At 47.1% G+C, this 24,435-nt stretch overlaps 1 protein-coding gene across 1 annotated transcript in view; it reads right to left on the bottom strand.

Moving 5' to 3' along the window:
- Window positions 1-9,993: 9,993 nt before the first annotated feature.
- The window catches only part of SP6 (Sp6 transcription factor), a 53,982-nt gene continuing 39,540 nt past the window's right edge, over window positions 9,994-24,435 (bottom strand). Inside the window, exon 2 of the mRNA XM_060256359.1 lies at window positions 9,994-11,813. Coding sequence (XP_060112342.1) covers window positions 10,673-11,776 — 1,104 coding nt within the window. The 5' untranslated portion in view covers window positions 11,777-11,813 and the 3' untranslated portion in view covers window positions 9,994-10,672. The remainder of the gene's footprint in view (window positions 11,814-24,435) is intronic.

Here is a 24,435-nt window from a genome sequence, read left to right as displayed (position 1 = left end):
GACAGACATGCGATGCACCGAAGTTCCAAAGAATGAATCTTGTTGTCTTCCCAAACTTAGTTAAATGTAGAGAATAATTTTGAGAATAGGTTCCGCAAAAAGTCGAGTGGCAGGAAGAATTTTCCTTTGAAACATGCATTAATCCAGGAGAGCATGTTGCCATATCTAACCACGTTTGTGTCAAGATAACAAGATTCATTCTGTGGAAATTGTCTTCTAATTGGTACACTTAATTAAGAAGATGCATTCTTCAGAATTTTGAAATTGGAGCATCGCACATCTGTCATGCAAGCCGCATCTACCTTGGAGTCAGCACTCGTTAGAGTGGATTTTGTACTGTATCAAGTGACTCTATACAAATTGTATAGTTTGAATATTGGAAAGATGTGCATTATGGTTTATATTTGATGAATTAAGAAGTTAATGCAGTAAAGATAATCTGGAACATAATTAGATTTATAAGTGTGTTGCTCACGGTTTGCCTTTTAAGTGTTTGCTCAACCTCAGGGCTAGGCCTGGAGATTTCCCAGAATTACCAGATCTCTGTAGACCTCCAGACTAGAGATCAGTTCCACTGGAGAAAATGGCTGCTTTGGAGGTTGGAATCTATGGAATTATACCCCACTGATGCCCCTTCCCCCCCACCTACCCTCCTATACGTACGATTAAAAAGAAGGGTTTGTAGGGCAGGCTGGCTGGATGTCTCATTTGAAATTGCTTGGATGAGGGACAGATTATGTCACTGTCCTAGCTGGTTTTTCTTGTCATTAGTCAAAAGGGAAACTTTGGGAAGGTGTAGTTGAGCTACTCTGTCAAGGCAGCGGGAGCAGCAGCTAAGTGGATCATGACTAAGGGCTAGAAACTTGGTTAAGCTGTTCAAGGAAGCTGAAGATCCTAGGTAGTCAGCATCCACATGTGATCAGTTACCTAGGCTTTTAACTCCAAGCTGAGACGTGAAGTCCCTTCACCCTGCTTGCTTGATATTTATTTTCTCCCCTCAATTCCTTCCAACTTTATTGCATTTTAGTTGGGGGAAATCCAGTCTTTGCTCAGGGGCTTTACCGATGGTGGTGCAAAGGTGGGAACAGAAAACACAACCTATTTGAATTGAAAATAGTGTGGGAGGGGGGAGAAGTAAAAGAAGAAAGCGTTTTGCTTTCTTTGGAACAGATGCTTACTTAAATCCTGGGGGCAGAGTTCGGGAAATTTAGAGAGAATTTTCCTAAGCAAGGATGAAGAATTACACCACAAATATAATCAGAATTTTCAGTTAAACCTACATCCCCAAAATACCAGCTGGAGCATACAACCCTGGAGATTGGGCATCAGGTCGGGGGGTGGGGGGAGAAGACAGGCTGGAAAGCAGTTCAGCAAGCCCTTCTCTGCCCCACACAACTGGGCCATCTCACTGGAATCCTGGCTCAGCCTGCTTCTCTGGCTTCTGGGAACTGTTCCCGCCTCCCCTTTGCCTGCATGAGCTTTCCCTGAGGCGAAGAGAGTTGTAGGCGAGAGAGGAGTGGGTGTGAGAAAGGAGCAGGTGTCTTCGGCATTTGGCAACCGTTCGGCGGATGGCATGTTGCACGAAATGCAGCCGGCAGATTCAGCCACGAGCCAAGTTCTCCATTATTTTTTTTCTCCGTCCAAGAGTGCAGCTTCTCTCCACGACGTTTGGTCTTCGAAAACTTTTGCTTTCTTTTCTGGGGTTGAAAGGCCATCCACATCCTACAGCACAACTATAGCTAAATATTTCTGGAAGATTCTAGCTATCTGCTCAGATCAGAATCCCAAAATTAGAATTGCCAGTCTACAGATGCCAGTCTCCAGGTGGGACCTGGGGATCCGCCGGAATTAGAGCTCATCTCCAGACTACAGAGATCAGTTCTGGAGAAAATGGATACTGTTGGGAGGGTGGGCTCTATGGCATTGTACCCCACTGAGGTCCCTATCCTCCCCAAATCTCCAGGAGTTTCCCAAACTGTTGCTGGCAACCAGGGCTTTTTTTTGTAGCACCAACTCCTTTGCATATTAGGCCACACACCCCTGATGTAGCCAATCCTCCTGGAGCTTGCAGTAGACTGTAATAAGAGCCCTGTAAGCCAGGGATGGCCAACGGTAGCTCTCCAGATTTTTTTTTGCCTACAACTCCCATCAGTCCCAGCCATTGGCCATGCTGGCTGGGGCTAATAGGAGTTGTAGAGGGGAAAAACATCTGGAGAGCTACCGTTGGTCACCCCTGCAAGCTAATTGGAGGATTGGCTGCATCAGGGGTGGGTGGCTTAATATGCAAAGGAGTTCCTGCTACAAAAAAAGCACTGCTGGCAAGGCTACCTCCCCTCCCGCCAATGGCCAGGAAAGACATGGCAACCATAGTCCCGTGGAGCCTAATGTTCTTCCCAAATTACAACTGGGTTGAGAAATTCCTGGGGATTTGGGGGTTGAGCCTTTTGGAGTTTAGTGCTGTTTTGAAATCTTACTGGAGACTTTCTGTCCCATTTGTCCATTGGGAATTCTATGTGCAGCCTTTGGACACACTGAAAAAGAATCTTGTGGGGTTTGCAGCTTTTGGCAATTTATCGATGCATCAGAAACACTTCGGTATTTTTTTCTGAGCCTTTGCCTTTGGTTGAGATATGTGGTTGGAGCACCCGATGCTAGAAGAGGGTTCGAAGCAGGAATAATCCAGTCGACCTCCTGTTCATTGGGGCTCCTTTGATGGAATTGTGAAACTTTGGGGGAATTGTCATTGAACATATTTGTATGATTTTGTTTCAATACATTCTTAGTGATTCGGTCACTATAACTTCGGTTGTGCCTTTTCCTACAAGTGACCTCCTCCACCACCACCTGGAGGTTGGCAATCAGATCCCCTGGAAGAAGTGGCAACTTCTAAGCGGGAAAACTATATGATAAAGTGTAGATGAAACACTTCCTCAAATCCCCCCCCTTCACACAGGCACTGTCCTCAGATCTCCAGGAATTTCCCAGTCTGGAGTTGGTAACCATATCTTCACTTGATGCTAGATTCCTCTGCACACACCCTTCCTCACACATAGACATGCTCACCTTATCCTGGATGACATGAGCCATCACTGAAATCTCAGAACACTGGAAGTTGCTCAGACCAGAGACAATAGGCAACGCTGGGCCAGGCAAGTTGTGTTCTGTTTCCCTCTAAAAACAGATTCAAGGATAGCGTTGTCTCCAATAGTTGTGGTGAATCATACCCAGGGGTCCTGCATCACTCCTTGAACAAGAGAACAAGCCACCCCAGTTTTCACCATCCTCTGAGCATCGAGCTTGTGCACCCATCATTTGCCTGCCACTTTTCTGTCTGTGGGGCCTTTAAAACACGACCGAAACTACAGCCAAGGTTTGGGCCTGCTCATACCTGGTGAAACTTAAAGGGAGTTCACAGTGCAAACGTAGGTCAGGGTTTCATTCCTGTCAGGCCTCACCGGAGCTTAGTTGTTTCAAATGCCTTAAAACATAAAAAGGAGATTTATTGCGCTGGCCCTCAAGAGATTTATAACGCTACCAGCCCGAGCAGGTGACTGAGAAATCCTCTTCGAGTGAAACTTCCTCCTAGGAAAGCATCTTCAGGACTGCAGGATGATTTCAGTCTAAACCCAGTGATGTCAGTGGTAGGGATGCCAACAACCAGGAGGCACCTGGTGATATCCTCCTATTACAATTGATCTTCAGATGACTAAAATCAGGTCCCCTGGAGAAAATGGCTGCTTTGGAGGGTGGGGTCTCTAGGATTATGCCCTGCTGAGGTCCTTCCCCTTTCTAAACCCTACCCTACCCTGCTATCACCACCCAAATCTCTGGATATTTCCCAACCCAGAGCTGGCAACCCTAGCTTGGAGTAATTCTGCATAGGGTTGCCCAATAACATGTATTAGGGTTTCCCTCAGCACTACAACATTGTGCGAAAGGAGAGTAACAACAAGGTATACAAATAAGGATTCCAGCGTTAACATTAAAATGAAAGCCTTTGGTGCAAAGTGCTATTCTTTTTCTAAGCACAAACACATAGGGAGAAAAGGCATCTCGGTGGATTTGAGCATCCAGATATTTCTCGGAACAATGTTCAAATCGCTTGTAGAAATAAGCATTAATCCTGGCCCACAGGATCTGGGGAACCTCTTGCCACCTGTTATCCAACTAAGGTTGCCAACCTCCAGGTAGTACCTGGAGATCTCCTATTGCAACAGATCTCCAAACAACCAAGATCAGTTCCCCTGACAACAGGAGATTCCAGTTGTTTTTTTCTACATTACAACTATGGTAATTTATGTTTGAAAATAGTAGGGGTTTTTTTTATTTTTCTTTGTTGTTAATTTTTATTTTTAATTTTCTGTTAACCCTGGCATTGTAAAACAAGGAGGAACAAAATTTATGTAGTACGTTTATGTAAGCTTATACGTTTATAATGTTGGCTTTATTCCGAGTTGTATGTCTTTTGCAAAGAGTTTAATAAAGTGATATAATTTTTAAAAAATCAGTCCCCCTGGAGAAAATGGCTGCTTTGGAGGGTGGAGTTCATGGCTTTATATGCTACTGAGGCCCCTCCCCTCCCCAAACCCTGCCCTATCCCAGATCCACCCCCAAAGTTTCCAGGTATTTCCCATCTGGCAACCATACTATTGAGGTAAAGACAGGGTCATTGTGGGGAGTACCTATAGGGTTGCCAACTCTGGGTTGGGCAATACCTGAATATTTTAATGGTGGGGTCAGAGGAGGGGAGGGGGAGGGGCTATTATGCCACAGAGACCACCTTCCAAAGCGGCCATTTTCTCCAGGTGAACTGACCTCTTTCTTCTGGGGATCATTTAATAGCAGAAGATCACCAACCACCACCTGGAGGTTGGCAATCCTAGGAGTACCCAATATGGGAAAAAAGAGAAGAAAGCTTTCTGACGCAGGATCGGTGACGCTCTCCACACCATCCATAGGTTCAGCCTCACCGTTGAAACCTCCAAGCTCATAAAAACTGCACAGGCCTTTGTTGATTCGCTGGGGGGCAGGGAGAGGGCATTCAAAGAGTGGAACCATTAGCAACTCCCCTCCTCTTCTCCATTAAAAAAAAGAGAGAGAGACATGGCAGGATTCTTCCTTTAGACTGAGTTATGGTTTTTTTTAACAAGCGTTTCCCAAGCAATTGTAGTTCAATCTCTTCCCCCCACCTTCCTTTCCTTTTCTGGCCCAGACGTGTCCAGACAACTCCTTGCTGTGTGCCTGCGTGAGATCCCACGCAGCGTTGCTCTTCTCTCCGTGCACATCTTCCTGTCAAAAGTAGCAATGTGCCACAGCGCATGGCCAGCAAGTGAAAGGCGACAGAAGTCAAGAACATGGAAGACACTGCCACAGGCCAGAAACAGAGAGAAAGAGAGAGTGAAACCCCCATTGGGGATGATCCAGTACGGCAGATGAACTCCCCGGGGAGGGTCATTAATGGGGAACTAAATATGCTGAGCTCGTGGAATGTGGGAAGATGCTTTGAAGCACTGGAACGCATTGGGCATGGCAGTGGGGGAAGATTCCCAAACAAATTTCTCTCTCTCTCTCTCTTAGAAACGCCTGCAGGATTTCAAATGGAGATTCTGCTCATTAGAATATAAATTAGCAAGATATTTTTTTTATAATTTGGGGGTGCTGTTGGGCAGAAAACACAAAGGTTGGATTTTGGCAAGGCAGCTGGATGCCTGAGTTAACTCTCAGATTGTAATCCCCAAAGACAAAACATCTCAAGAGTTGAGTGTGTTTTCGAGGGGGGGGGTGGGACTCCTTCCAAAACCGGATTGTAAAATAAAAAATTTCAAGTGGTTTTGAAATTAGACTGATCTAAGGCGAATACACCAACCATCTAATTGGAATGCAATTTCATCTCAGCTCAAGTGGTTTGGCGATGGCTGTTGTTCACGGAGCAGCGGCTTAATGGGGTTGCCAATCCCCAGGTGGGGCCTGGCAATCTCCCAGAATTACAAGTCATCGCTAGACTTCAGAGTCTAATCTCTAGACCCCTGGAGAAATGGCTTCTGGCTGTTTTGGAGGGTGGCATTATTCCTGGTTGAGATTCCTTCCATTCCCAAACCCCCATCCTCCTCAGGCTCTTCCCAACCGAAAACTGGCAACCAATGGTAGAGCATTTTCTTGGCATGTAGAAGAAGTTCTATCCCTGGAGTCTCCAGTTTGAAAGGATCAGTTAATACAGGGGTGTCGAACTCGTTTGTTTCGAGGGCTGGATCTGACACAAATGAAACCCTGTCAAGCTGGGCTGTGTCAGGCCATGTGTGTACCTACTTAAGATCAGCTAGCAGAGATATAAACTTTTAAAAGGATGCAGACAAACATGACTAAAGGTCTTTTTAAACTTAAAACATGCTTAAAACATTAGCACTTGTTGGTCTAAAAGGTGCTTTCTTTGTATTTCTCCTGTGGGATCCAGGGAACTGGGCAAAGGAAGCTCTGGCTCTTTCCCTCGTTCCCCAGGGGACCAGAAGGAGGAGCCTCAACCAATGGAGAAAATGGAGGCTTTGCTCTGTAGCTCCTATGTGATTGAGCAAGCATTGCAAAGCGAGTTGAAATGCAGAAGGAAGCAAGAGAGAGGGAGAAGGAAGCAGACAAGAGCCAGTTGCTCGGGGCCTGATAGGAGCCATCAGGGGGCCTGATTGGACCCCCAAGCTGCAAGTTTGACACCCTGGAGTTAATAGATTATATGAAAGACCACAACCTGGAACCCTGGAGAACTACTGACAGTGTGTTCTATTGTTCTGGCTGCTCTTAGTAAAAGCAGTGACATGGATTTTGATGTGGACCAACAAGCTATCTGCAAATGACAGATGCTGCTACTTTTTGTGTGTGTGGTGGTGCTATCTAATACAAAGCAAACAACCACCAGTGGTATATGCCCGGCCCACCCAATATTCAGTTCCTGTGAACATATACCCTACCTGACTGCTGCCAGAACCAATTAAGTAGATCTGAATAAAATTGTTTTTGTTATATGCCTGGTTTGAAGATAGAGTCTTAGCAAGGGGGTCAAAGACAAGAACTGCTTGCACACCAAAAATCCCCCCACAAACATGATGTGTCAAGCACTGACACACATCACTCACCTGTGGTCAGACCCAGATTTTCTGGAGTTAATTTCAAGACAGCAATTGCATAAGAGGTTGACCTGTGCACCAGAGCTGCAGGCATCACGTTTTAAAAGCCAACCTTCTCATTTTCAAAGTGCTTGAAAAATTATGGGCAAGGAAGAGAGCTGAGAGTGAAATTGAGGGAAGGGAAAGGTATATGTGGCAAGTCTGTCTGAATGTGATTTAAGTGCTGGTACAGGTAGATAGAGATGAATCTACCCCGACTACACAGAAGCTATAGGGTAATAAAACACATTATATAATTTGTTCCCAGGGGTGGAATTCTAGCAGGAGCTCCTTTGCATATTAGGCCACACACCCCTAATGTAGCCAATCCTCCAAGTGCTAACAAAATAGAATCCTGTAAGCTCTTGGAGGATTGGCTACATCAGGGGTGTGTGGCCTCATATGCAAAGGAGCCCTTCTAGAATTCCAAGCTCTTGGAGGATTGGCTACATCAGGGGTGTGTGGCCTAATATGCAAAGACGCTCCTGCTAGAATCCCACCCATTTGTTCCTATGCACCACCCTTAGCACCAGGTTCTTTATCTTGCACAAACACAGTGACGTCCTTTTACGTTCCGCAGCTCCCAGAAGTCTTTGGGCTACTGAGACACTTATCGGTTAGCTTCAATGAAGGGTAAACTTGCTTTTATGTTTTTTTTTTAAAAGGACTGGAATTCTAAAATTCTCCACTGAACAGCAGCTTGTATGCTTTTGTGAACTTTGGTCAGCAAGCGGCTTTGCTTGAAAGCAGCTTGAAGGAGAGCTGGTACGGAAGGCCAGTTCTCTATTGTATTTTGTAGTGCCCCCACACCATCAGGTCCCTGGTGAGATCCAGCCGGCTACTTCTTCTCTCCCAACTGCTGAGCTGCTGCTTCCAATCTTCCCCCTCCCACCATGGAGAAAGAGGCAGCCCCTGCCTGCCAGTGTCGGATTAAACCCTGCGGAGGCCCCTGGGCAATCAAAATCTCGGGGGCCACCTCGGAAATTATCTCAGAGTGCCCCCACCACCACCCATGGCCCCCGCTGCAGCCTGCAGGCACCTTCTCAAAAGCCCCTTTAACAAAGCTGCGGAGGAGAGGCAGAGAGAGGCAAACTCGGTGACAACGCCAGCAGCAGCAACACCAGGCAAGTTGGGCAAAGAACGGCTCAGTTGCTGGCTGCACGTGCAGGCTGGGAGTGCTGCAAGCAGGGGGGAAATGGGAGGGGGGGGGAGCTGGCCCGGGGTGCCTAAAAGTGTGGGGTCCATAAACCAGTGCCTACTTGGCCTAATTGTTAATCTGGTTCTGCTGCCTGCCTCATGCTGGTGCTCCCCCAGCGGGTAGGGAGGGAGGCTGTGCAGTGCAGCACTGGGGGCCCGGGTCAAGCCCACGGCCGGGAAGAGCTCTTGGATGAGCTGCTTCCTGCTGTGCCTGGTTCACCACTGCTGCCGTGCTCTGCTCCCTGCCAGGCCAAGAGCTGGGGGAGGCTCTGATGGGGACTGGAGGCAAAGTGAAGCTTCAACCCTCACTTTGGATGCCCCCACAAGCGCCTGAAAAAATTCCTGGCTACTGGGCTGTGTATAATGGTGTTGGGCATGCACTGCACTATCTGCAGTAGGCTCCAAAGCAGAGATAACATTTTCATAGCAGATTATCTTGGTGACACATTCTAGACCCTTTTGTTGGAGCTATTGGTCTTCGCGCAGGGTAAAAACTTCAGCTTCACGAACACAGTTCTCTATATATGTACACGTTTAATTAATTCTCAGCTTTGCAACTCTTGGAGCATTTTCACAGGCGAGGTGGGCAATCCCTTCTAAAAATGTACAGTACTTCCAACACCCGTTATGAACGTTCACATTGCAGTGTTTCGCTGCCTATCTCTTATCGTTTTGAGATCAAGAAAGGCCACTCCTCCAGGGACGGGAGCCCGAATGCTTCATTTTAATTTGAGGGGTGGCAAACACTTGTTTTGGAAGGACTGATTGTTTCACGAGGGACTTAAACCAACCACCAAACATTAAATGTTTATAATATACATCTAGGCTTGCCAACTGTCCACCTGGTGTAGGCAAATGGCCTCCAGAAACTGAGGAATGGGAGGAAAACTGGTCAGAAAATGTCCTCCCATAGTGATGCTCTAGAGTTTAGGGGAAATTTTGAGAGCACCACCCAGAAGCAATGTCACATCCTCCCCAAATTCCCCCTCCCTCCCTCAAAATCTGGTGTTTGCCAAGACAGTGCTGGCGATCCATTCAACAACCCACACTTCAGCAGGGTCTTAAGCAGAACTTTAAATTAACCCATAAAAAAGGTAAAGGTAGTCCCCTGTGCAAGCACCAATCATCTCCAATCTGGGTGACGTTGCATCAAGACGTTTTCACAACAGACCTTTTTTTACAGGGTGGTTTGCCACTGCCTTCTCCAGTCATCTACACTTTCTTCCCAGCAAGCTGGGTACTCATTTTACCGACTTCGGAAGGATGGAAGGCTGAGTCAACCTGAGCCAGCTACCTAAAACCAGCTTCCGCTGGGATCAAACTCAGGTTGTGAGCAGAGAGTCTGACTGCAATACTGCAGCTTTACCACTCTGTACCACGGGGCTCTCTAAATTAACCCATAGTCAGTGTTAAATTAATCTGTCGTATGTGATATAGGGTTAGATCTGACCAACTTTTCCATTGGTGAAAAAGGAAGGACGGGAGTCGTCTTTGGCAAACAAACGCTAATCACATGACCTGAATGGACAAAAGTCATGTGAGATGGGGGCTGTACTAAGAAGGATAATGGGGTGAAGATGTACCAAAATGCTGGCTGGATCTAACCTAGATACTCAATTACTCCATTCACAAGTGTGCACAGCTCTCACAAGGGTACTTTTAGCATCACTTGTGAAGGCATCCATACTAAGGAATAAGGTTTGGGCTCTGAGATGCTTTCGGAACAGGACAAGATACTACTGCCTAGGACCAGGCCTGAATCCTAGATCCTTCCAAAGAAAAGAAACTCAGCCAATGGAAACTTGAATGACGGCAGCTATCACGCTTGCTAAACTGGGGATGGGGACTGAATAGTGGACGGTTACCTCCAAACCCACAAATCTCTCTACAAGCTTAAACTAAAAAACAAAGTCCCACCAAGTATTTATGCACTTGTGTCTTTTCTCTGTATAGAACAGTGTCTACTAAACCCATCCTTTAAGATGGAGACAGGTAAAACCCGTATCCCTCCATCGAGATCTGCCCATTTAACCCGGTCTACTTCAGCAACCATCCTTCAAAAAAGCATCCCTCCCATAACTCCCCCAAAGACACACTCCATGTGAAGACCCTCCCCGAAGCTGCTCAAGGGCTTGGCCCTTCCTAACATCATATTTTCCTGCTAGAGAATAAATAACTTCTCATTTCAAGGACAGAGTCTCGTTCAAGCTCATAGGGTGTGACAACACCCCCGAGCCTTGAGCTAAATAGACAAGTCAACAGGCCACAAGTGACCATTACAGAAAGACGGGGGGGAGGGGACATCCTCACTGAGGAATAACGGCTCAGTTGGGTTGGGAAGCAGCGCTCGAAGAGCTTCCATCGGGCTCCCGTTTGACTTTGGCCGGAGGCTCTGTCCCAGCTTTGCCGTCCCCTTCAGCTTCCTCCTTGGCCCCTTCATGCGTCTTCATGTGCTTGCTGAGGTGGTCGCTTCTCATGAAGACCCGGTTACAAACAGGGCAGGTGAATTTCTTGGTTCCCGTGTGGGTCTGAAGGTGCCTCTGGAGCTCGTCGGAGCGGGTGAAGCGTTTCCCACAGAAGAGCCAGTTGCAGACAAAGGGGCGGTCCCCACTGTGCCATCTCAGGTGAGCTTTCAGGTGCGATGTCTTGGCGTAGGCCTTGCCGCAACCGGGAATGTGGCAGTTATGGAGATGCTTCTTCTTGGAGTTGTCAGGACACTGCCCTATCCTCTCAGCCTCCTGACAGTTGGGGCACCTGCAGGCTGCCTGACCGGAACTTCGGGTCACTGAACGCCTTGAGCTCTTTGGCCTACCACTACCATCCCCGGCCTGCTCGAGAGGATGAGGCTCCTGAGTAGAATCCAGGGGTTTGACCCCTTCCTGGCCCATCAGGTGCGGTGCTGACTGCAAGAGGTGGTGTGGTGGGCCACAGAGCTGATGTTCTGCCGAGCCATAGCCCCCCAGCGCTGGCTGAAGTCCACCCGCGTGGCCTGGTGGTTGGAGACCACTTTGAAGATCCATCCAACTAGACCCAGCATGGAGATCCCACCATGGATTAACGCCACCGTCTTCAGTGGCATTGCTCGGATGTGTAGGCCTGAACCAGGGTTCGTAGTGGTGAGCCATATCCGGAGCTGTCTGGAGGAGTTTGGAGTACGAGCCGGGGGCCAGTTGGCTGTCTCCGTCCAGGTCTAACCTCGGAGACCCATGCAGCTCGTAACCAGGGTTGGTCAAAAACTCCGCGTCAGGCCCAGCTAGAGGCAGGTGCTGGAGTTCTGTCGGCTGCAGAGGGGATGGGAAATCTCCCCCGCTCTCCGGGCTGGTGTGGGGTTGGTAGGGCTGCAACGGCTGCAGCTCCAGGTGCGTTGGGGAGGAACGGGGTGTCTCTGAGCACTGGTTGCCAAGAGAACCACAGACGGCTGTGAGCATTGCCAAACTCCAGTGGTGGGTGAGTTTTTAGACACACCTGCATGGGGAGAAGGGAAGAAAAGAGAAATGGGCCATGAGACAACAGCAGTATTGTGCAAGAAAAATTAACCCTTTCCATCCCACCATAGCCCAGGTCTTAGTTAGGGCTTTAGTAGGTCGTGGCTTGAGATCTCCTGCTATTTCAACTGATTTCCAGGTAACAGAGATCTGTTCCACTGGAGAAAACAGCCACTTTGGAAGGTGGACTGTATGGCATTATAACCCACTGTAATCCCTCCCCTCCCCAACCCCACTTTCTTCAGGCTCCATCCCCAAAATCTCCAGATATTTCTCAATCCAGAACTGGCAGCCCACATCTTAGGGTGGAAGTGGTGGAGTACTGTGGTGCTTTTCTCTGGAGGTTCTACTCTAGTACAAACTTCAGCCCAAGTTTTAAGGGAGAGGCTACGGCGAGAAGAAGAGGACCGATTCAGCCAGTTTGGTGTAGTGGTTAAGTGTGCGGATGCTTCTCTGGGCGAGCCGGGTTTGACTCCCCACTCCTCCACTTGCACCTGCTGGACTGGCCTTGGGTCAGCCATAGCTCTTGTAGGAGTTGTCCTTGAAAGGGCAGCTGCCACAAGAGCTCTCTCAGCCTCACCCATCTCACAGGGTGTCTGTTGTCGGAGAGGGGGGAGGGGAGGGAAGGTAAAGGAGATTGTGAGCCATTCTGAGACTCAGAGTATAGGGCGGGATATAAATCCAATATCTTCTTCTTCTTCTTCTCCCTTGCTCCCTCACCACCCCCCAGCAGATTCTACTTCACCTGGGAGTAAAATGAACACAGAACCCCTTCCCCTGGTGTCCCCTTGAAACGAGAGCACCCACAGCAGCAATTTGTCTTTTAGAAATGGACAGCATGTTGCTTCACACATGATTTATTTATAAGACGCTTTTGTGCCCAATGGGGAAGCCAAGGTGTCTTACAACAGCATTTGCCTCTTCTCTATTTTTTCCTCATATAACACCAATCCTATGAGACAGAGCAAATGCCCCCTGGAACTCAGCAAGCTCTCCCAGATCCTAACCCAACTACTATACTGTGCTAGCTCTCCTATTCCCATTTTGGCCACTGAGTGGGTTTGAAAGTGTAGGACAAAATGGAAAAGATGGAGAAGGACTCTAAAATGGTGCAGACCAATCAGAAATCCCTAGGGCTTTTTTTTGTAGAAAAAGCTCAGCAGGAACTCATTTGCATCTTAGGTCACACCCCCTGACATGACTATTGTTTCACACAGGGGGTTTTTTTGCGGAAAAAGCCCAGCAGGAACTCACTTGCATATTAGGCCACACCCCCTGCTGCCAAGCCAGCTGGAATTGCATTCCTGCTGAAGAAAAGCCCTGGAAATCCCCAATGTCTCAGGGCATTTCAAGCTACAAAATATTCCCCAAAACACAGTTTAGTTATCAAAATTTTCTCCTCTGGGGAAAAACTGTGTGCTCCAAATGCTGCTGGTAGTTTGGGATTATCTGACAAGCACCGTTTTGGGATTCCTCTGCCTGCGTTCCCACTGTGCTGAATCAACTGGTGCTGCCCCTTCATGTTAGTTGCTAAACTGAAGAAGAAAGAAGAGGAGGAGGATTTGTACTCTGCCCTTCACTAGGAGTCTCAGAGCAGCTTACAATCACCTTCTCTTCCCCTCCCCACAACAGACACCCTGTGAGGTAGGTGGAGCTGAGAGAGCTTGGAGAGCTAGTGACTGATCCAAGGTCACTCAGCTGGCTGCATGTGAAGGAGCAGGGAATTAAGCCCAGTTCAACAGATTAGAGTCTGCTGCTGTTAACCACTACACCAAACTGTCTCTCAGTAGCAATGACTTCTAAGCTGTAAGTGTAGTCATACACTATATAGGAAAGCATCCTTGGCAAAGTGCTCTAAGCGTAAACATCATTTAATAACATGGAACTTATTTCTAAGTAGGCCTGTTCAGGACTGCTCCCTCGGCCTCAGTTCCATATCTATAAATGGAGAATACCAGTTGCCTACCTCATATGAGTTACCACAGGAGCAAACACAACCTCAGTGGCCAAGAGCTATGGAAGGCTATGGGTATGAGCTAGAAAATCCTGGGTTCAATTGTCACCTCAGCAATAAATCAAGTCTAATTACAAAGTCCTCGAGTCATGTCCAGGTTACTATGAGGACTGTCAATCACACCACTTGTGAGTCCTGGCTGGAAGCTAAATCCCCAGGCACATGGGGGCCCAATGCAGACTACGACTGTAGCACCACAGACAAGAGGCGTCTCACTCCACCACCACCACCATTTTCTACAAACAGCCCTGGGAGGCATCTGTCCCATTGGGGTCTCTATGAATATAAATGGGATAGATATAGGGTTGCCAAGTCTGTGTTGGAACAAATCTGGGGACTTTGGGGGTGGATCTAGGAGAAGGTGGGGTTTGGGGAGGGGCCTCAGCATAGTACAATGCCAAAGAGTCCACCCTTCCAAGCAGCCATTTTCTCCAGAGGAGCTGATCTCTGCCAGCTGGAGATAGAGTTGTAAGAATGGAAGATCTCCAGGACCCACCTGGAGGCTGGCAACCCTAGGAAGGTTTCCTCAGTGGGACAAACAGCACCCCTCCTGGGGAACATTTCAAGTTCCCCCTCACCCCCCAATGAACTACTTCTATCTGCATTGCAGAGAAATTGTAAATACCTATATTCTTGGATTAAGCAAACATGGCAGCTACATTTACAAGAAAGAGAGAAAGAAAGAAACTGTAATGGTCAGTTCAGCCTTTAGCTATGGTTCCCAGCTCCGGGTCAAGAAATACCTATCAATTTTGGGGGTGGAGCCTGAGGTAGGTGGGGTTTGGGGAAGGGAGGGACCTTCAACGGACTACAATACCAAAGAGTCTAGCTTCCAAAGCAGCCATTTCCTCCAGGCAAACTCATCTCTGTTGCCTGGAGATCAGTTGTAATCCCAGGAGATCTCCCCCTGCCCCTATCCCTTCAGAATTGCACTTCCCAGGCAAGAAATAGTGAACATTATACCAATTTCTGTAGAGTAGATATGCCCTTACAGGAAAACAGGAGAAATTACAAATGCAACCATTCGCGCTGGAAATGTTTTGTAGGATGCCTACAATTTAAAACGGTGTCTTTTGCACTCACTTCTACTATGGCTGTTTCATTCCACCACCACCACTCCCGCTATGGTCTGTTCTGCTTAAACATCAGAAGCTCCACTTCCTATTGGTGGCCCTCAGAAACATTTATGGACCACACCCCAAGCCAGAGCATCAGAAGGCACAGTGACTGCACGTACCAGTGAAGAAACAATACAGATTGCTCCATATGGAACACATCAGATCCTTTATGGAATTAGACTTGGGAGTTCTACGTATCTCCAGATACAGTCTGTTTTCCCAGCTGTGTTTGGTGCATCTGATACTGCATATCCACCTCTGAAATCTTGCTTCTATGTATAGTTTGCATTCAGGGTCAAATTGGAGTGTCTATTTTCACCCTGATGCAGAAAACTGGTGTTCATTCCATTCATGCAAATCAGAAGCTCACCAGTGGCATTTATTTGAGGGCCTGAAGCACCCAAAGTATCTCATATGAACTTGGCAACGCATGGACTTTCTATATGGGTAGTGTACATTGCTTTGACCAGGGTTAGCCCGATTTTGTAAGATCTTAGAAGTTAAGCAGGGTTAGTCCTGGTTGGGTGGGAGACAAGGAAGTCAAGTGTTGCTGCCCAGAGGCAGGCAATGGCAAACCACCTCTTGTTTGCTTCTAGCCTTGAAAACTCTATGGGATCAGTGTAAATAGGCAGCAACTTGACTGCACTTTCCATCACCACTGCTCGTTACTGGGTGCACTGCAGGGACTCAAGCTTTTCCAGTCCATATCGCTGGAAGGCTACCAGTTTGTGTGAATGGAATGTCTGCAGAGTGCTGCTCTCCCACCCCAAACCAGTATCTAGGGCAAAGTGACTCTGGGATCCTTGTCTTGGATGCAACTTGGATAGGGGTGGACAATGGCCATCCAAGGCGACACAATGCACTGAGAGTGCTTAAAACAACATCAGACTGTGTGGCATCTTTGCCTCATCTGTTTGGAAAGCAATAAACATGTTTTCCAGGTGGAAGATGAAAAAGCTCAATAACAGCTTGCTCGTGGGGCTTACAAAGGGCAGCAGACCAGGCGTCGTGTTTGCAGGCTCTCATTAGGACGGTGACTGCAAGCTTAATATAGTAAGGTGCATTCAGCCACTGGATACTGCTGATGACGAGGAAAAAATCTGAAGATCTGCAGCTCCAGCAGCTGATGAACTGCCAGCAGGGTATTCCCCCCACCCTTGCACATCAGTTTTGCAGCTGTCTCATTTTAAAACACCAGGAGCAGAGTTCTGGAGGACCATGAACCTGACAGTTCAATAACAAGACTCTAGAGAGGCCCACAGCCATACTTAACTTGCCTGCAATTACTCCTCACAGGGCCCAATCTACTGGTAAATCCTGTTCTGTATTTTTACCCATGACACATCGTTCCCCAGAAAACTATGATATGTTAGGTTCTAGTGGAGGGTTAGCATTAGACACAGAATGACTGGGCATGGCCCTGACCCAAATCTTTTATTAGAAAGAATGCAAACATATCTTTGGCTGTGAAGTGTCGAGGGCCAGGATGATCTATCTTGCAGCATGAGGGCCCAGTTCTAATGGAGTTCAGATCCCTAGAACCAGACACAAGCCACAACTCTGATGCTTTTAAAATATACAAGTCTAAACGAAGAACTTTTCTATTCCTGGCTTAAAGGGCTAATCCCTCAAAGTCCTCATGTCCCACACATGTCCACCAAGGGCCTCTCAATGAGACAGGGTTGCCAGCAATTCCTCAGAAACAATGAGAGATTTTGAGGGCCGTGCATGGGGATGGTGGCATTTGGGGAGGATGCAACGTCACTTCTAGATGACGTTCTAGGAAATTTCCCACAATCTGTAATAAAGACCATAGAGACGTGATGTGGAAACTCATAGATTGTCAGTATGGAGGCCATTTTCTGGCCATTTTTTCCTCATTTGGGGGGGCAGGGGATTTGGGACTGAGAATGAATTTACCCACTGTGGGCAGGCAAATGACAAGCCTACATTCAGATGTGCTCTGAGACTTAATTCCCAGGCATACATAAGCTCATGTAGATCAAGAATGTGGTAGATGGGCCGAGGGAAAATTAACTTCCCCTCCCCAAGGCGTACACCATTTTTGGACCTGAAATGTTCCAGGGAACCACTATGTGCTCCGTTGGGATTTACAGCTGCGTTTTCATAATACGGCAAATACAGGCATCTGGAAACCATTTCATGTTCAGAAAAAAAGCACGGGGAAAAGGCCTAAGCACCCTCTGCTTGCATGTCACTATCCCACTTGGAATTGATCCTGGGTGTACCTGGGAATTAGGTTCCAAGCATGGAATTCCCATAGCTCACCTGGCCCACATGATCCAGGGTGGATATGATGTCACTGCCATGCATGAATTGGCATCATGTCAGACAGAGATTATCTTGAAAGCCCTGTATTTGCACAACACAAGAGACGCTACAGATGTCATTTCTCCTGTTTTATAGACCTGGAATTGCTATCAAACATACCTAGGGTTGCCAAGTCCAATTCAAGAAATATCTGGGGACTTTGGGGGTGGGGCCAGGAGACATTGGGGGCAGAGCCAGGAGCACAGGTGTGACAAGCAGAATTGAACTCCAAGGGAGTTCTGGCCATCACATTTAAAGGGACAGCACACCTTTTAAAATGCCTTCCTTCCATAGAAAATAATGAAGGATAGGGGCACCTTCTTTTGGGGCTCGTAGAATTGGACCCCCTGGTCCAATACTTTTGAAACTCGGGGGGTATTTTGGGAAGAGGCACTAGATGCTATACTGAAAATTTGGTGCCTCTACCTCAAAAAACAGCCCCCCCCAGAGCCCCCGATACTCGCAGATCAATTCCCCATCATTCCCTATGGGAATTGTTCATGGAGGTGCATAATGGCTGTGGGGGTGGGGCTTCCCCCGCCGGCCAGCTGGCTGGGGGAGGGGGGAAGCCTGTAAAACCGGAAGATCCCCCGCTGGGACCTGGGGATTGGGAAGCCTAAACATACCCTCAACAGGGCCAATCTAAAGTTCTTACAAGTACATTCATGTAGTAACCACACTTGCAAACATGCTGTAACATTCACACATTACTATTTTCTTAATTTAACACTATTTTTTTAAGCGTAGGCTTTTAAAAGGTCGCCCATGACGCTGCCTTTTAGAATCTACAGAATCCTAGTTGGAAGCACGATTCCCCCCCACACCCAAGGATTTTGGAGCATATCCCTAGCAGCAGACACATATCAACGATGGAGCATATCAACGATGCTTTGAAACATATTCACATCCCCTTAAAGGGAAGTCACAACACTTCAAACAGATTCAAGGCAGGTATAGCTGTGTAGTGTACACACTGCAGGTTTCCTTTTAAGCATACAAAAAGACTGGTGGCAGAGGTTGTTGTGGTGAGGTGTGGGGTGGGGAAAGAGATTTAAACACAGCTTATCCTCCTTTTCTTCAAAAGCTTTTCTTAGAGACAGACCCTCTAATCGTCGGCTTCTGAGAGGCAGATAACAGTAATTATCTCATCTGATCTCCAGCCCACTTAGCTGGGACGAGGAACTCTTTTGCCTCATCCTGGTGGAAAGACTTGCTGTGTACTTACTTCCTCCCCCCGCCCCACCCCCAAGAAGAAAATAAGGGTATGATGCCTGCCAACCAAAGGCGCACACAAAAAAAATTAAGGAGTCTAAAGGTTTCTACAAGCCATCGGAGTACCCTCACCAGCCTAACAGACATTTCAAGCTGTAGAAAGGCATGATAGCTAGTAAATGCACTGTCTTTCTGAACATTCTTGCTCCACTGAACAGATATCTTTAATTCCATACGAGGTGCTCTCAGGTCAGTGTTCTGCAAACTTTTTATGTTCAAGGTACACCTACCAAATCAAGAAATTGTAGAGGTACACCAAAGGAAAAAAAAAACAATGTTTATTTAATACATATTTATTATAAAAATTAATATAATATCAAAAACATGTTTAATGAGATATGTGAGCCTGCTTAACTGAGCATAGGCGATCAAAATTTGGAGCAATCTTTGATAAGGCTGCTCTCATCTCCTCGTCGATCGTCCTCAAGCGTTCTCTTTTTTTTTTATTTAATCGTAGTGAGAGTTGAAAACCCCAATTCGCATAAGTAGGTCGTGGCGAATGGTAAGAGAATTGCACTGAGGTAAGAGAAGGGCACTGAGGTCAGTTGGAAAAAATAAAATGACTATCCCTGGGCCGAGAGAGGTCAAGTTCCAAAACACCAGAGCTCGGGCCTTTTCAGCTGCGGCCCCTGCACTGTGGAATCAGCTTCCGGAGGAAGTGCGGGCCCTGCGGAACCTTGACCAGTTCCGCAGGGCCTGCAAGACCGTCCTTTTTAAACAAGCGTACATCGACATCAACTGCTGAATTGCTGTGAATAAAGGATCCGCCATCTGCATTACTATGGAACTATTTAAACTGGCAGAACCAGCGTCAGAATATCACTATTGCTGCCAGATAACTTTAAATTAACTTAAATTATGTATTTTTAAATCTATTAACTGGTTTTTATATGTTTAATCCTTTAATTGTTAAATTTAAAGTTTTTATCTATAAATGTAAATGTATAAAATGTTGTTAGCCCGCCCTGAGCCGCCTAGGCGGGGTGGGCAGAATACAAATAAAATCTATTATTATTATTATTATTATTATTATTATTATTATTATTATTATTATTATTATTATTATTATTAAGAGAATTGCAATAGCACGCTTTGAAAGCAGTGGATACTCTTTTTTTATATGCAGCCAAAAATATGCCTAGCTCCATTTTGGAAAATAATAGTTTTAATGTCCAATCTGTTTTTAGCTCCATGAATTCTTCCTGCTCGTTTATCAGTAAGTGTCCAAGGGTAGTGCTATCTGAGAATGGATTTCATACCCAGTCCATACGATGCAGGTCACACTTAGGAAAGTAACTGTTCATTTTTTCTGTTAATAACTCCAAGTGTTTCACTATCAAAGCCTGCACCTTTTTTTCTGAATCGGCAGCAATGACATTTGGGAACATTTCATTACTACCATTGGTAACATGGCTGATCCATAACTCCAACTTAGTGCAAAAACTTTCAATCTTGTCCAATGACGTTAAAATATTAGAATTCCTGCCTTGCATTTTTTTTTGTTGAGCTCATTTAAATGAGCGAATATGTCCACCAGATATGCGAGTTTTGCTACCCATTCTTCTTTTTTAAACAGAGAAGCAAAATCTGATCCCTGGGCATCTAAAAACGTCTGAGTTTCATTTTTTAGTTTGTAAATCCGAGAAAGCACTTTTCCACGAGAAAGCCATCGTACTTCTGTATGAAACAGAAGTGACTGATGATCTGCTCCCATTTCCTGACACACTGCATTAAACATACGAGAGTTCAGGGGTCGCGACTTTATGTAATTGACAATTTTGACAACTTCTTGTAAGACAGACAACAATTCCTTAGGCAGAGATTTCGTCATCAGTGCTTCCCTGTGTAAAAAGCAATGTAAATTTTTAATATTAGGATTTTTTTTTAGAAGCCCTGGTTACAAATCCCTTAATTTTTCCTGTCATAGCTGCTGCTCCGTCTGTGCAAATGCTTATGCAGTTGTGCCATTCCAAATTATGCTCAATTTATGCTCGGAGAGCCGGTTTGGTGTAGTGGTTAAGTGTGCGGACTCTTATCTGGGAGAACCGGGTTTGATTCCCCACTCCTCCACTTGCACCTGCTAGCATGGCCTTGGGTCAGCCATAGCTCTGGCAGAGGTTGTCCTTGAAAGGGCAGCTGCTGGGAGAGCCCTCTCCAGCCCCACCCACCTCACAGGGTGTCTTTTGTGGGGGAGGAAGGTAAAGGAGATTGTGAGCCGCTCTGAGACTCTTCGGAGTGGAGGGCGGGATATAAATCCAATATCTTCTTTTTCTTCTTCAATGAAGTACTGGTCTGTTACTTGGAATATTTCTTCTCCAGTGGTAGAACCGGGTAGTGGCAGACAAAATAAAAAGTCCTCTTTTATTTCATATTCGTCAGTGTACCTCACATTTGAGATGAGATGCGCGTGACCACTGATATCAGTAGACTCGTTGACTTGTAGGGCAAAAACTTCACTAAGCCTTAATTTTCCAATTAACGTTGATTCAATGTCGCAAGAAATATCATTAATGCGACGTGAGATCGTATCTACTGATGCAGGTATTTTTTCGATTTCCTTAGCGGCTTCTTGGCTAATCATAATCCTGACAACTTCTTTGCAGACAGGTAAAATTAAAGTTTCAGCGAGAGAATGAGGCTTCTTGGATTTAACTAGCATATTAGCGATCACGTAGCTTGCTTTTTGCGCTTTGTCTGATGTTTTGAAAGACAAACTCATGAGAGTTTCCTGTTTCTTAGACTGGTCTTTCAAACGTTGAAAAAAGGCTTTTGTCTTTTTGAGCCACCGATGGGTGTTTAGTAGTTAAATGTCGTAAAAGTTTACTGGGCACCATCGAATCATTACCCAAAGTTTCTCCACAAACAAGACATTTTGGGATTGGGCATGATTTGTCTCCGCAATATATAAAGCCATAACTTACATAGCTCTCATCATATTTTCGATTAACAAGCTTAGGTTTTTTCTTCGTTGACGCTGCCTCTTTTTGGGAATCATTAGATTCTCTTGAAAAACTTACGGTACGTTTAACGAATTTATCCATTATATTACGTATTATGGTCTATTTATTTGTAATCAATTACTGTATTTTTCGCTCCATCAGACACACCTGACCACAAGACGCACCTAGTTTTTAGAGGAGGAAAACAGGGGAAAAAAATACTGTACCAAATAGTGACCTGACTTTGTACAACATAATTACGATAATACTGACACTAAAGTTTAATATGGCAGGTGTTTTATCATATATTTAATGCTCAAAATGGAACATCATATGTATGGGGTAAATCAAGATTTAATTAGTGATAAAGTTTATTTATTTTTTAATGAGGAAGGAGTCTAATATTCTGCTTTTTTTAATCATGGAGCTATACTAGTCACTGTTCTACACTTTGACCCTTCAATGTTTTACTCGGAAATTTCTGTAGTTTCAACAAGCATTGATTTTACCATAATCTGAAGGACTAAAAAGTCACTTGGGACTAGAAGGTTACATAAAGCAGACATTCTAAAAGGTTTCATAGAGCAGGAAGCTGAATTTTAAGAATATAAGAGAACATAAGAACATAAGAGAAGCCATGTTGGATCAGGCCAATGGCCCATCCAGTCCAACATACAGGCTCTCATGTGTTCATGCATACCTCACGGGATTGTTGAGCATCTGACAGCTGTGAAATTTTACCTGTTAGCCCCGTGAAGGATAGGGGCACCTTCTTTTGGGGCTCATAGAATGGGACCCCCTAGTCCAATCTTTTTGAAACTTGGGGGGCATTTTGGGAAGAGGCTCTAGATGCTATACTGAAAATTTGGTGCCTCTAACCCAAAGAACAGCCCCCCCCCAGAGCCCCAGATACCTGTGGATCAATTCTCCGTGGTTTTCTATGGGAATAAATCTCCATAGGGAATAATAGAGTTCCCAGCAGACATTTCCCTCCCCTCCCCCCGCTTTCTGACGACCCTGAAGCGGGGGGAGGGCCTCCAAAACGGGGGATCCCCTGCCCCCACCTGGGGATTGGCAACCCTAGGTCAATTGCCATTTCCCAGTGACCTCGGAGGGATTTTAGATCCTAACACCAGCCTGTGAGGGGCAATTGTCTCTGCCTGCACAGCTCAATGAAAACAGAGGTCTAGTTTCAGAACACACTTTACAAGCCTCCGTTCATTTATCCCCCAAACTCTGCTAGGCTAGGAGACTATCCAGTATTTTCTGTTTTAGCAAAACAGGGAAGCTCAGGCAACTCACCAAAAAGAACTTTTTTGTGAAATGTGAAATGTGGTTCACAAAAGTCCCTGTCACAATAATAGGGGGCAGGGCCGCTCCGAACGTTGGGCTCGTCCGAGGAGGGGAGAGAAGAGGGAAAAAAGCCCACAGAGACCCCAACGGCGTTTCCCGCTCGCGCTCTGCCAGGCTCCAATTGGCCGAGGCCTCCGCCCACGCCCCCCTCCTCCTACCTTGCCATTCAGCTAAGCTTCAACTGCTCCCTCGGCACAGTTTTTTCTTTTTTACGTATGGTACCTCCCCCCTCCTTCCAACACGTTCCCCATTTATTTTTCATCCCTGGCTTACTCTCTTTTGCCCCCCCCTCTATTTGCAAAACGCATTCCTCCCCCCCCTTTACAAACCCCTCCTCCTCTCCCCCCCCCCCGCGACTGCAGGGTTTGCAAAATAACAATTGCTCAAAAGGTGACAGGTCGACGGCACCGTAGTGTTACTGACGAAGCAAAGGAAGGGGGGGGGAGAGAGAAAAGCACCCCTGCTTGTGCTGCTGGCATCGCTCGGCGGCACCATTCACACTTCGCACGCAGTATCCTCATCCCTCCCCTCCCTCCTCTCTGGGTCCAGCGAGCCGGGGGCCCAAAGATTCCCAGACGGTTTGGCCTCCCTTTGGCAACTGTCTGGGGGAGAAAGAGACGGGGGGATCTTTTGCAGTTTGGAGGAAGAAGCTTCTTGCATGCATGCTCCAGGCTCGGCGGTGGCGTTGTGTGCACTTTGGAAGGGAGCGGGGTGGGAAATGGCAGCGATGGGGCAACGAGTCTAGCTTCTCCCCTGCTCGCTCTGCAGGACCGGTGGGGAGGGATGAAAGCCAAGGAGGGAGCAGAGGAGCATGAGCAAGAGCCATCAGAGGCTGACAGACCGCTTCGGCGGGCCGCTGCGCCAGTCCCCTTTGGCGTACAGACATGGGACTGGCACCTAAGAGACCGGCTTAAAGCCATCTACCAGCCCCCCCAACGGCGGGGACCACCCTCGCTCCCAATGAGCCCCACCGCCATAAGCCTCGAAAAGGCTCATTTGGTGGCACCTCCCGCCGGGAGAGTGGCACCCACACCAAACAAACTCCAATCGAGAGCAGAGGCGCAGAGATAGCAGAGGGAGCCGGCGGAGCTCGCCAGGGGGGTACCCCACATGATGATCCACAGCCCCAAAGGGGCACAGGAGTCAACCCTATTCAAACCAGAACAACTAGCGGCCCCCACGTTGGGGGAGCGGCGAATAGACCCCTCCCCCCACCTTCCGCATCATGGAGACAGCGATCTACCTTGGGGACTTCTGGCGGGGGGGGCAGCCAAGGAGGAGCAGGCCCAACAGCTGCGGACACCGCAGAGGAGCATCCATGCCGAAGGCGACGCACGAAGAGCAAGTGGGAAGCGGGATGGGGGGGGAGAGCGGCTGGCAACCGGGCAGTCCTCCGGCGGGGCGCTCCTGGAAAGGGGGGGCCCGGAGACGCAGCGCCCTACCGACAGGTGGAGGAGCAGCCAAAACAGGTGACAAGCCTAGCAGGCACAATAGAGACCATAACTTTCTGACAAAACTTGACATTTTTCCGCGGCACACCAACTAATAACCACGGTACACCAGTGTGCCGCGGCA

Source organism: Heteronotia binoei, chromosome 15, assembly GCF_032191835.1.
Source record: "Heteronotia binoei isolate CCM8104 ecotype False Entrance Well chromosome 15, APGP_CSIRO_Hbin_v1, whole genome shotgun sequence".
In the NCBI taxonomy this organism is placed as follows: domain Eukaryota; kingdom Metazoa; phylum Chordata; class Lepidosauria; order Squamata; family Gekkonidae; genus Heteronotia; species Heteronotia binoei.
Note: the sequence above shows the minus strand (reverse complement) of the source record. Positions and strands in the feature narration are given on the sequence as shown.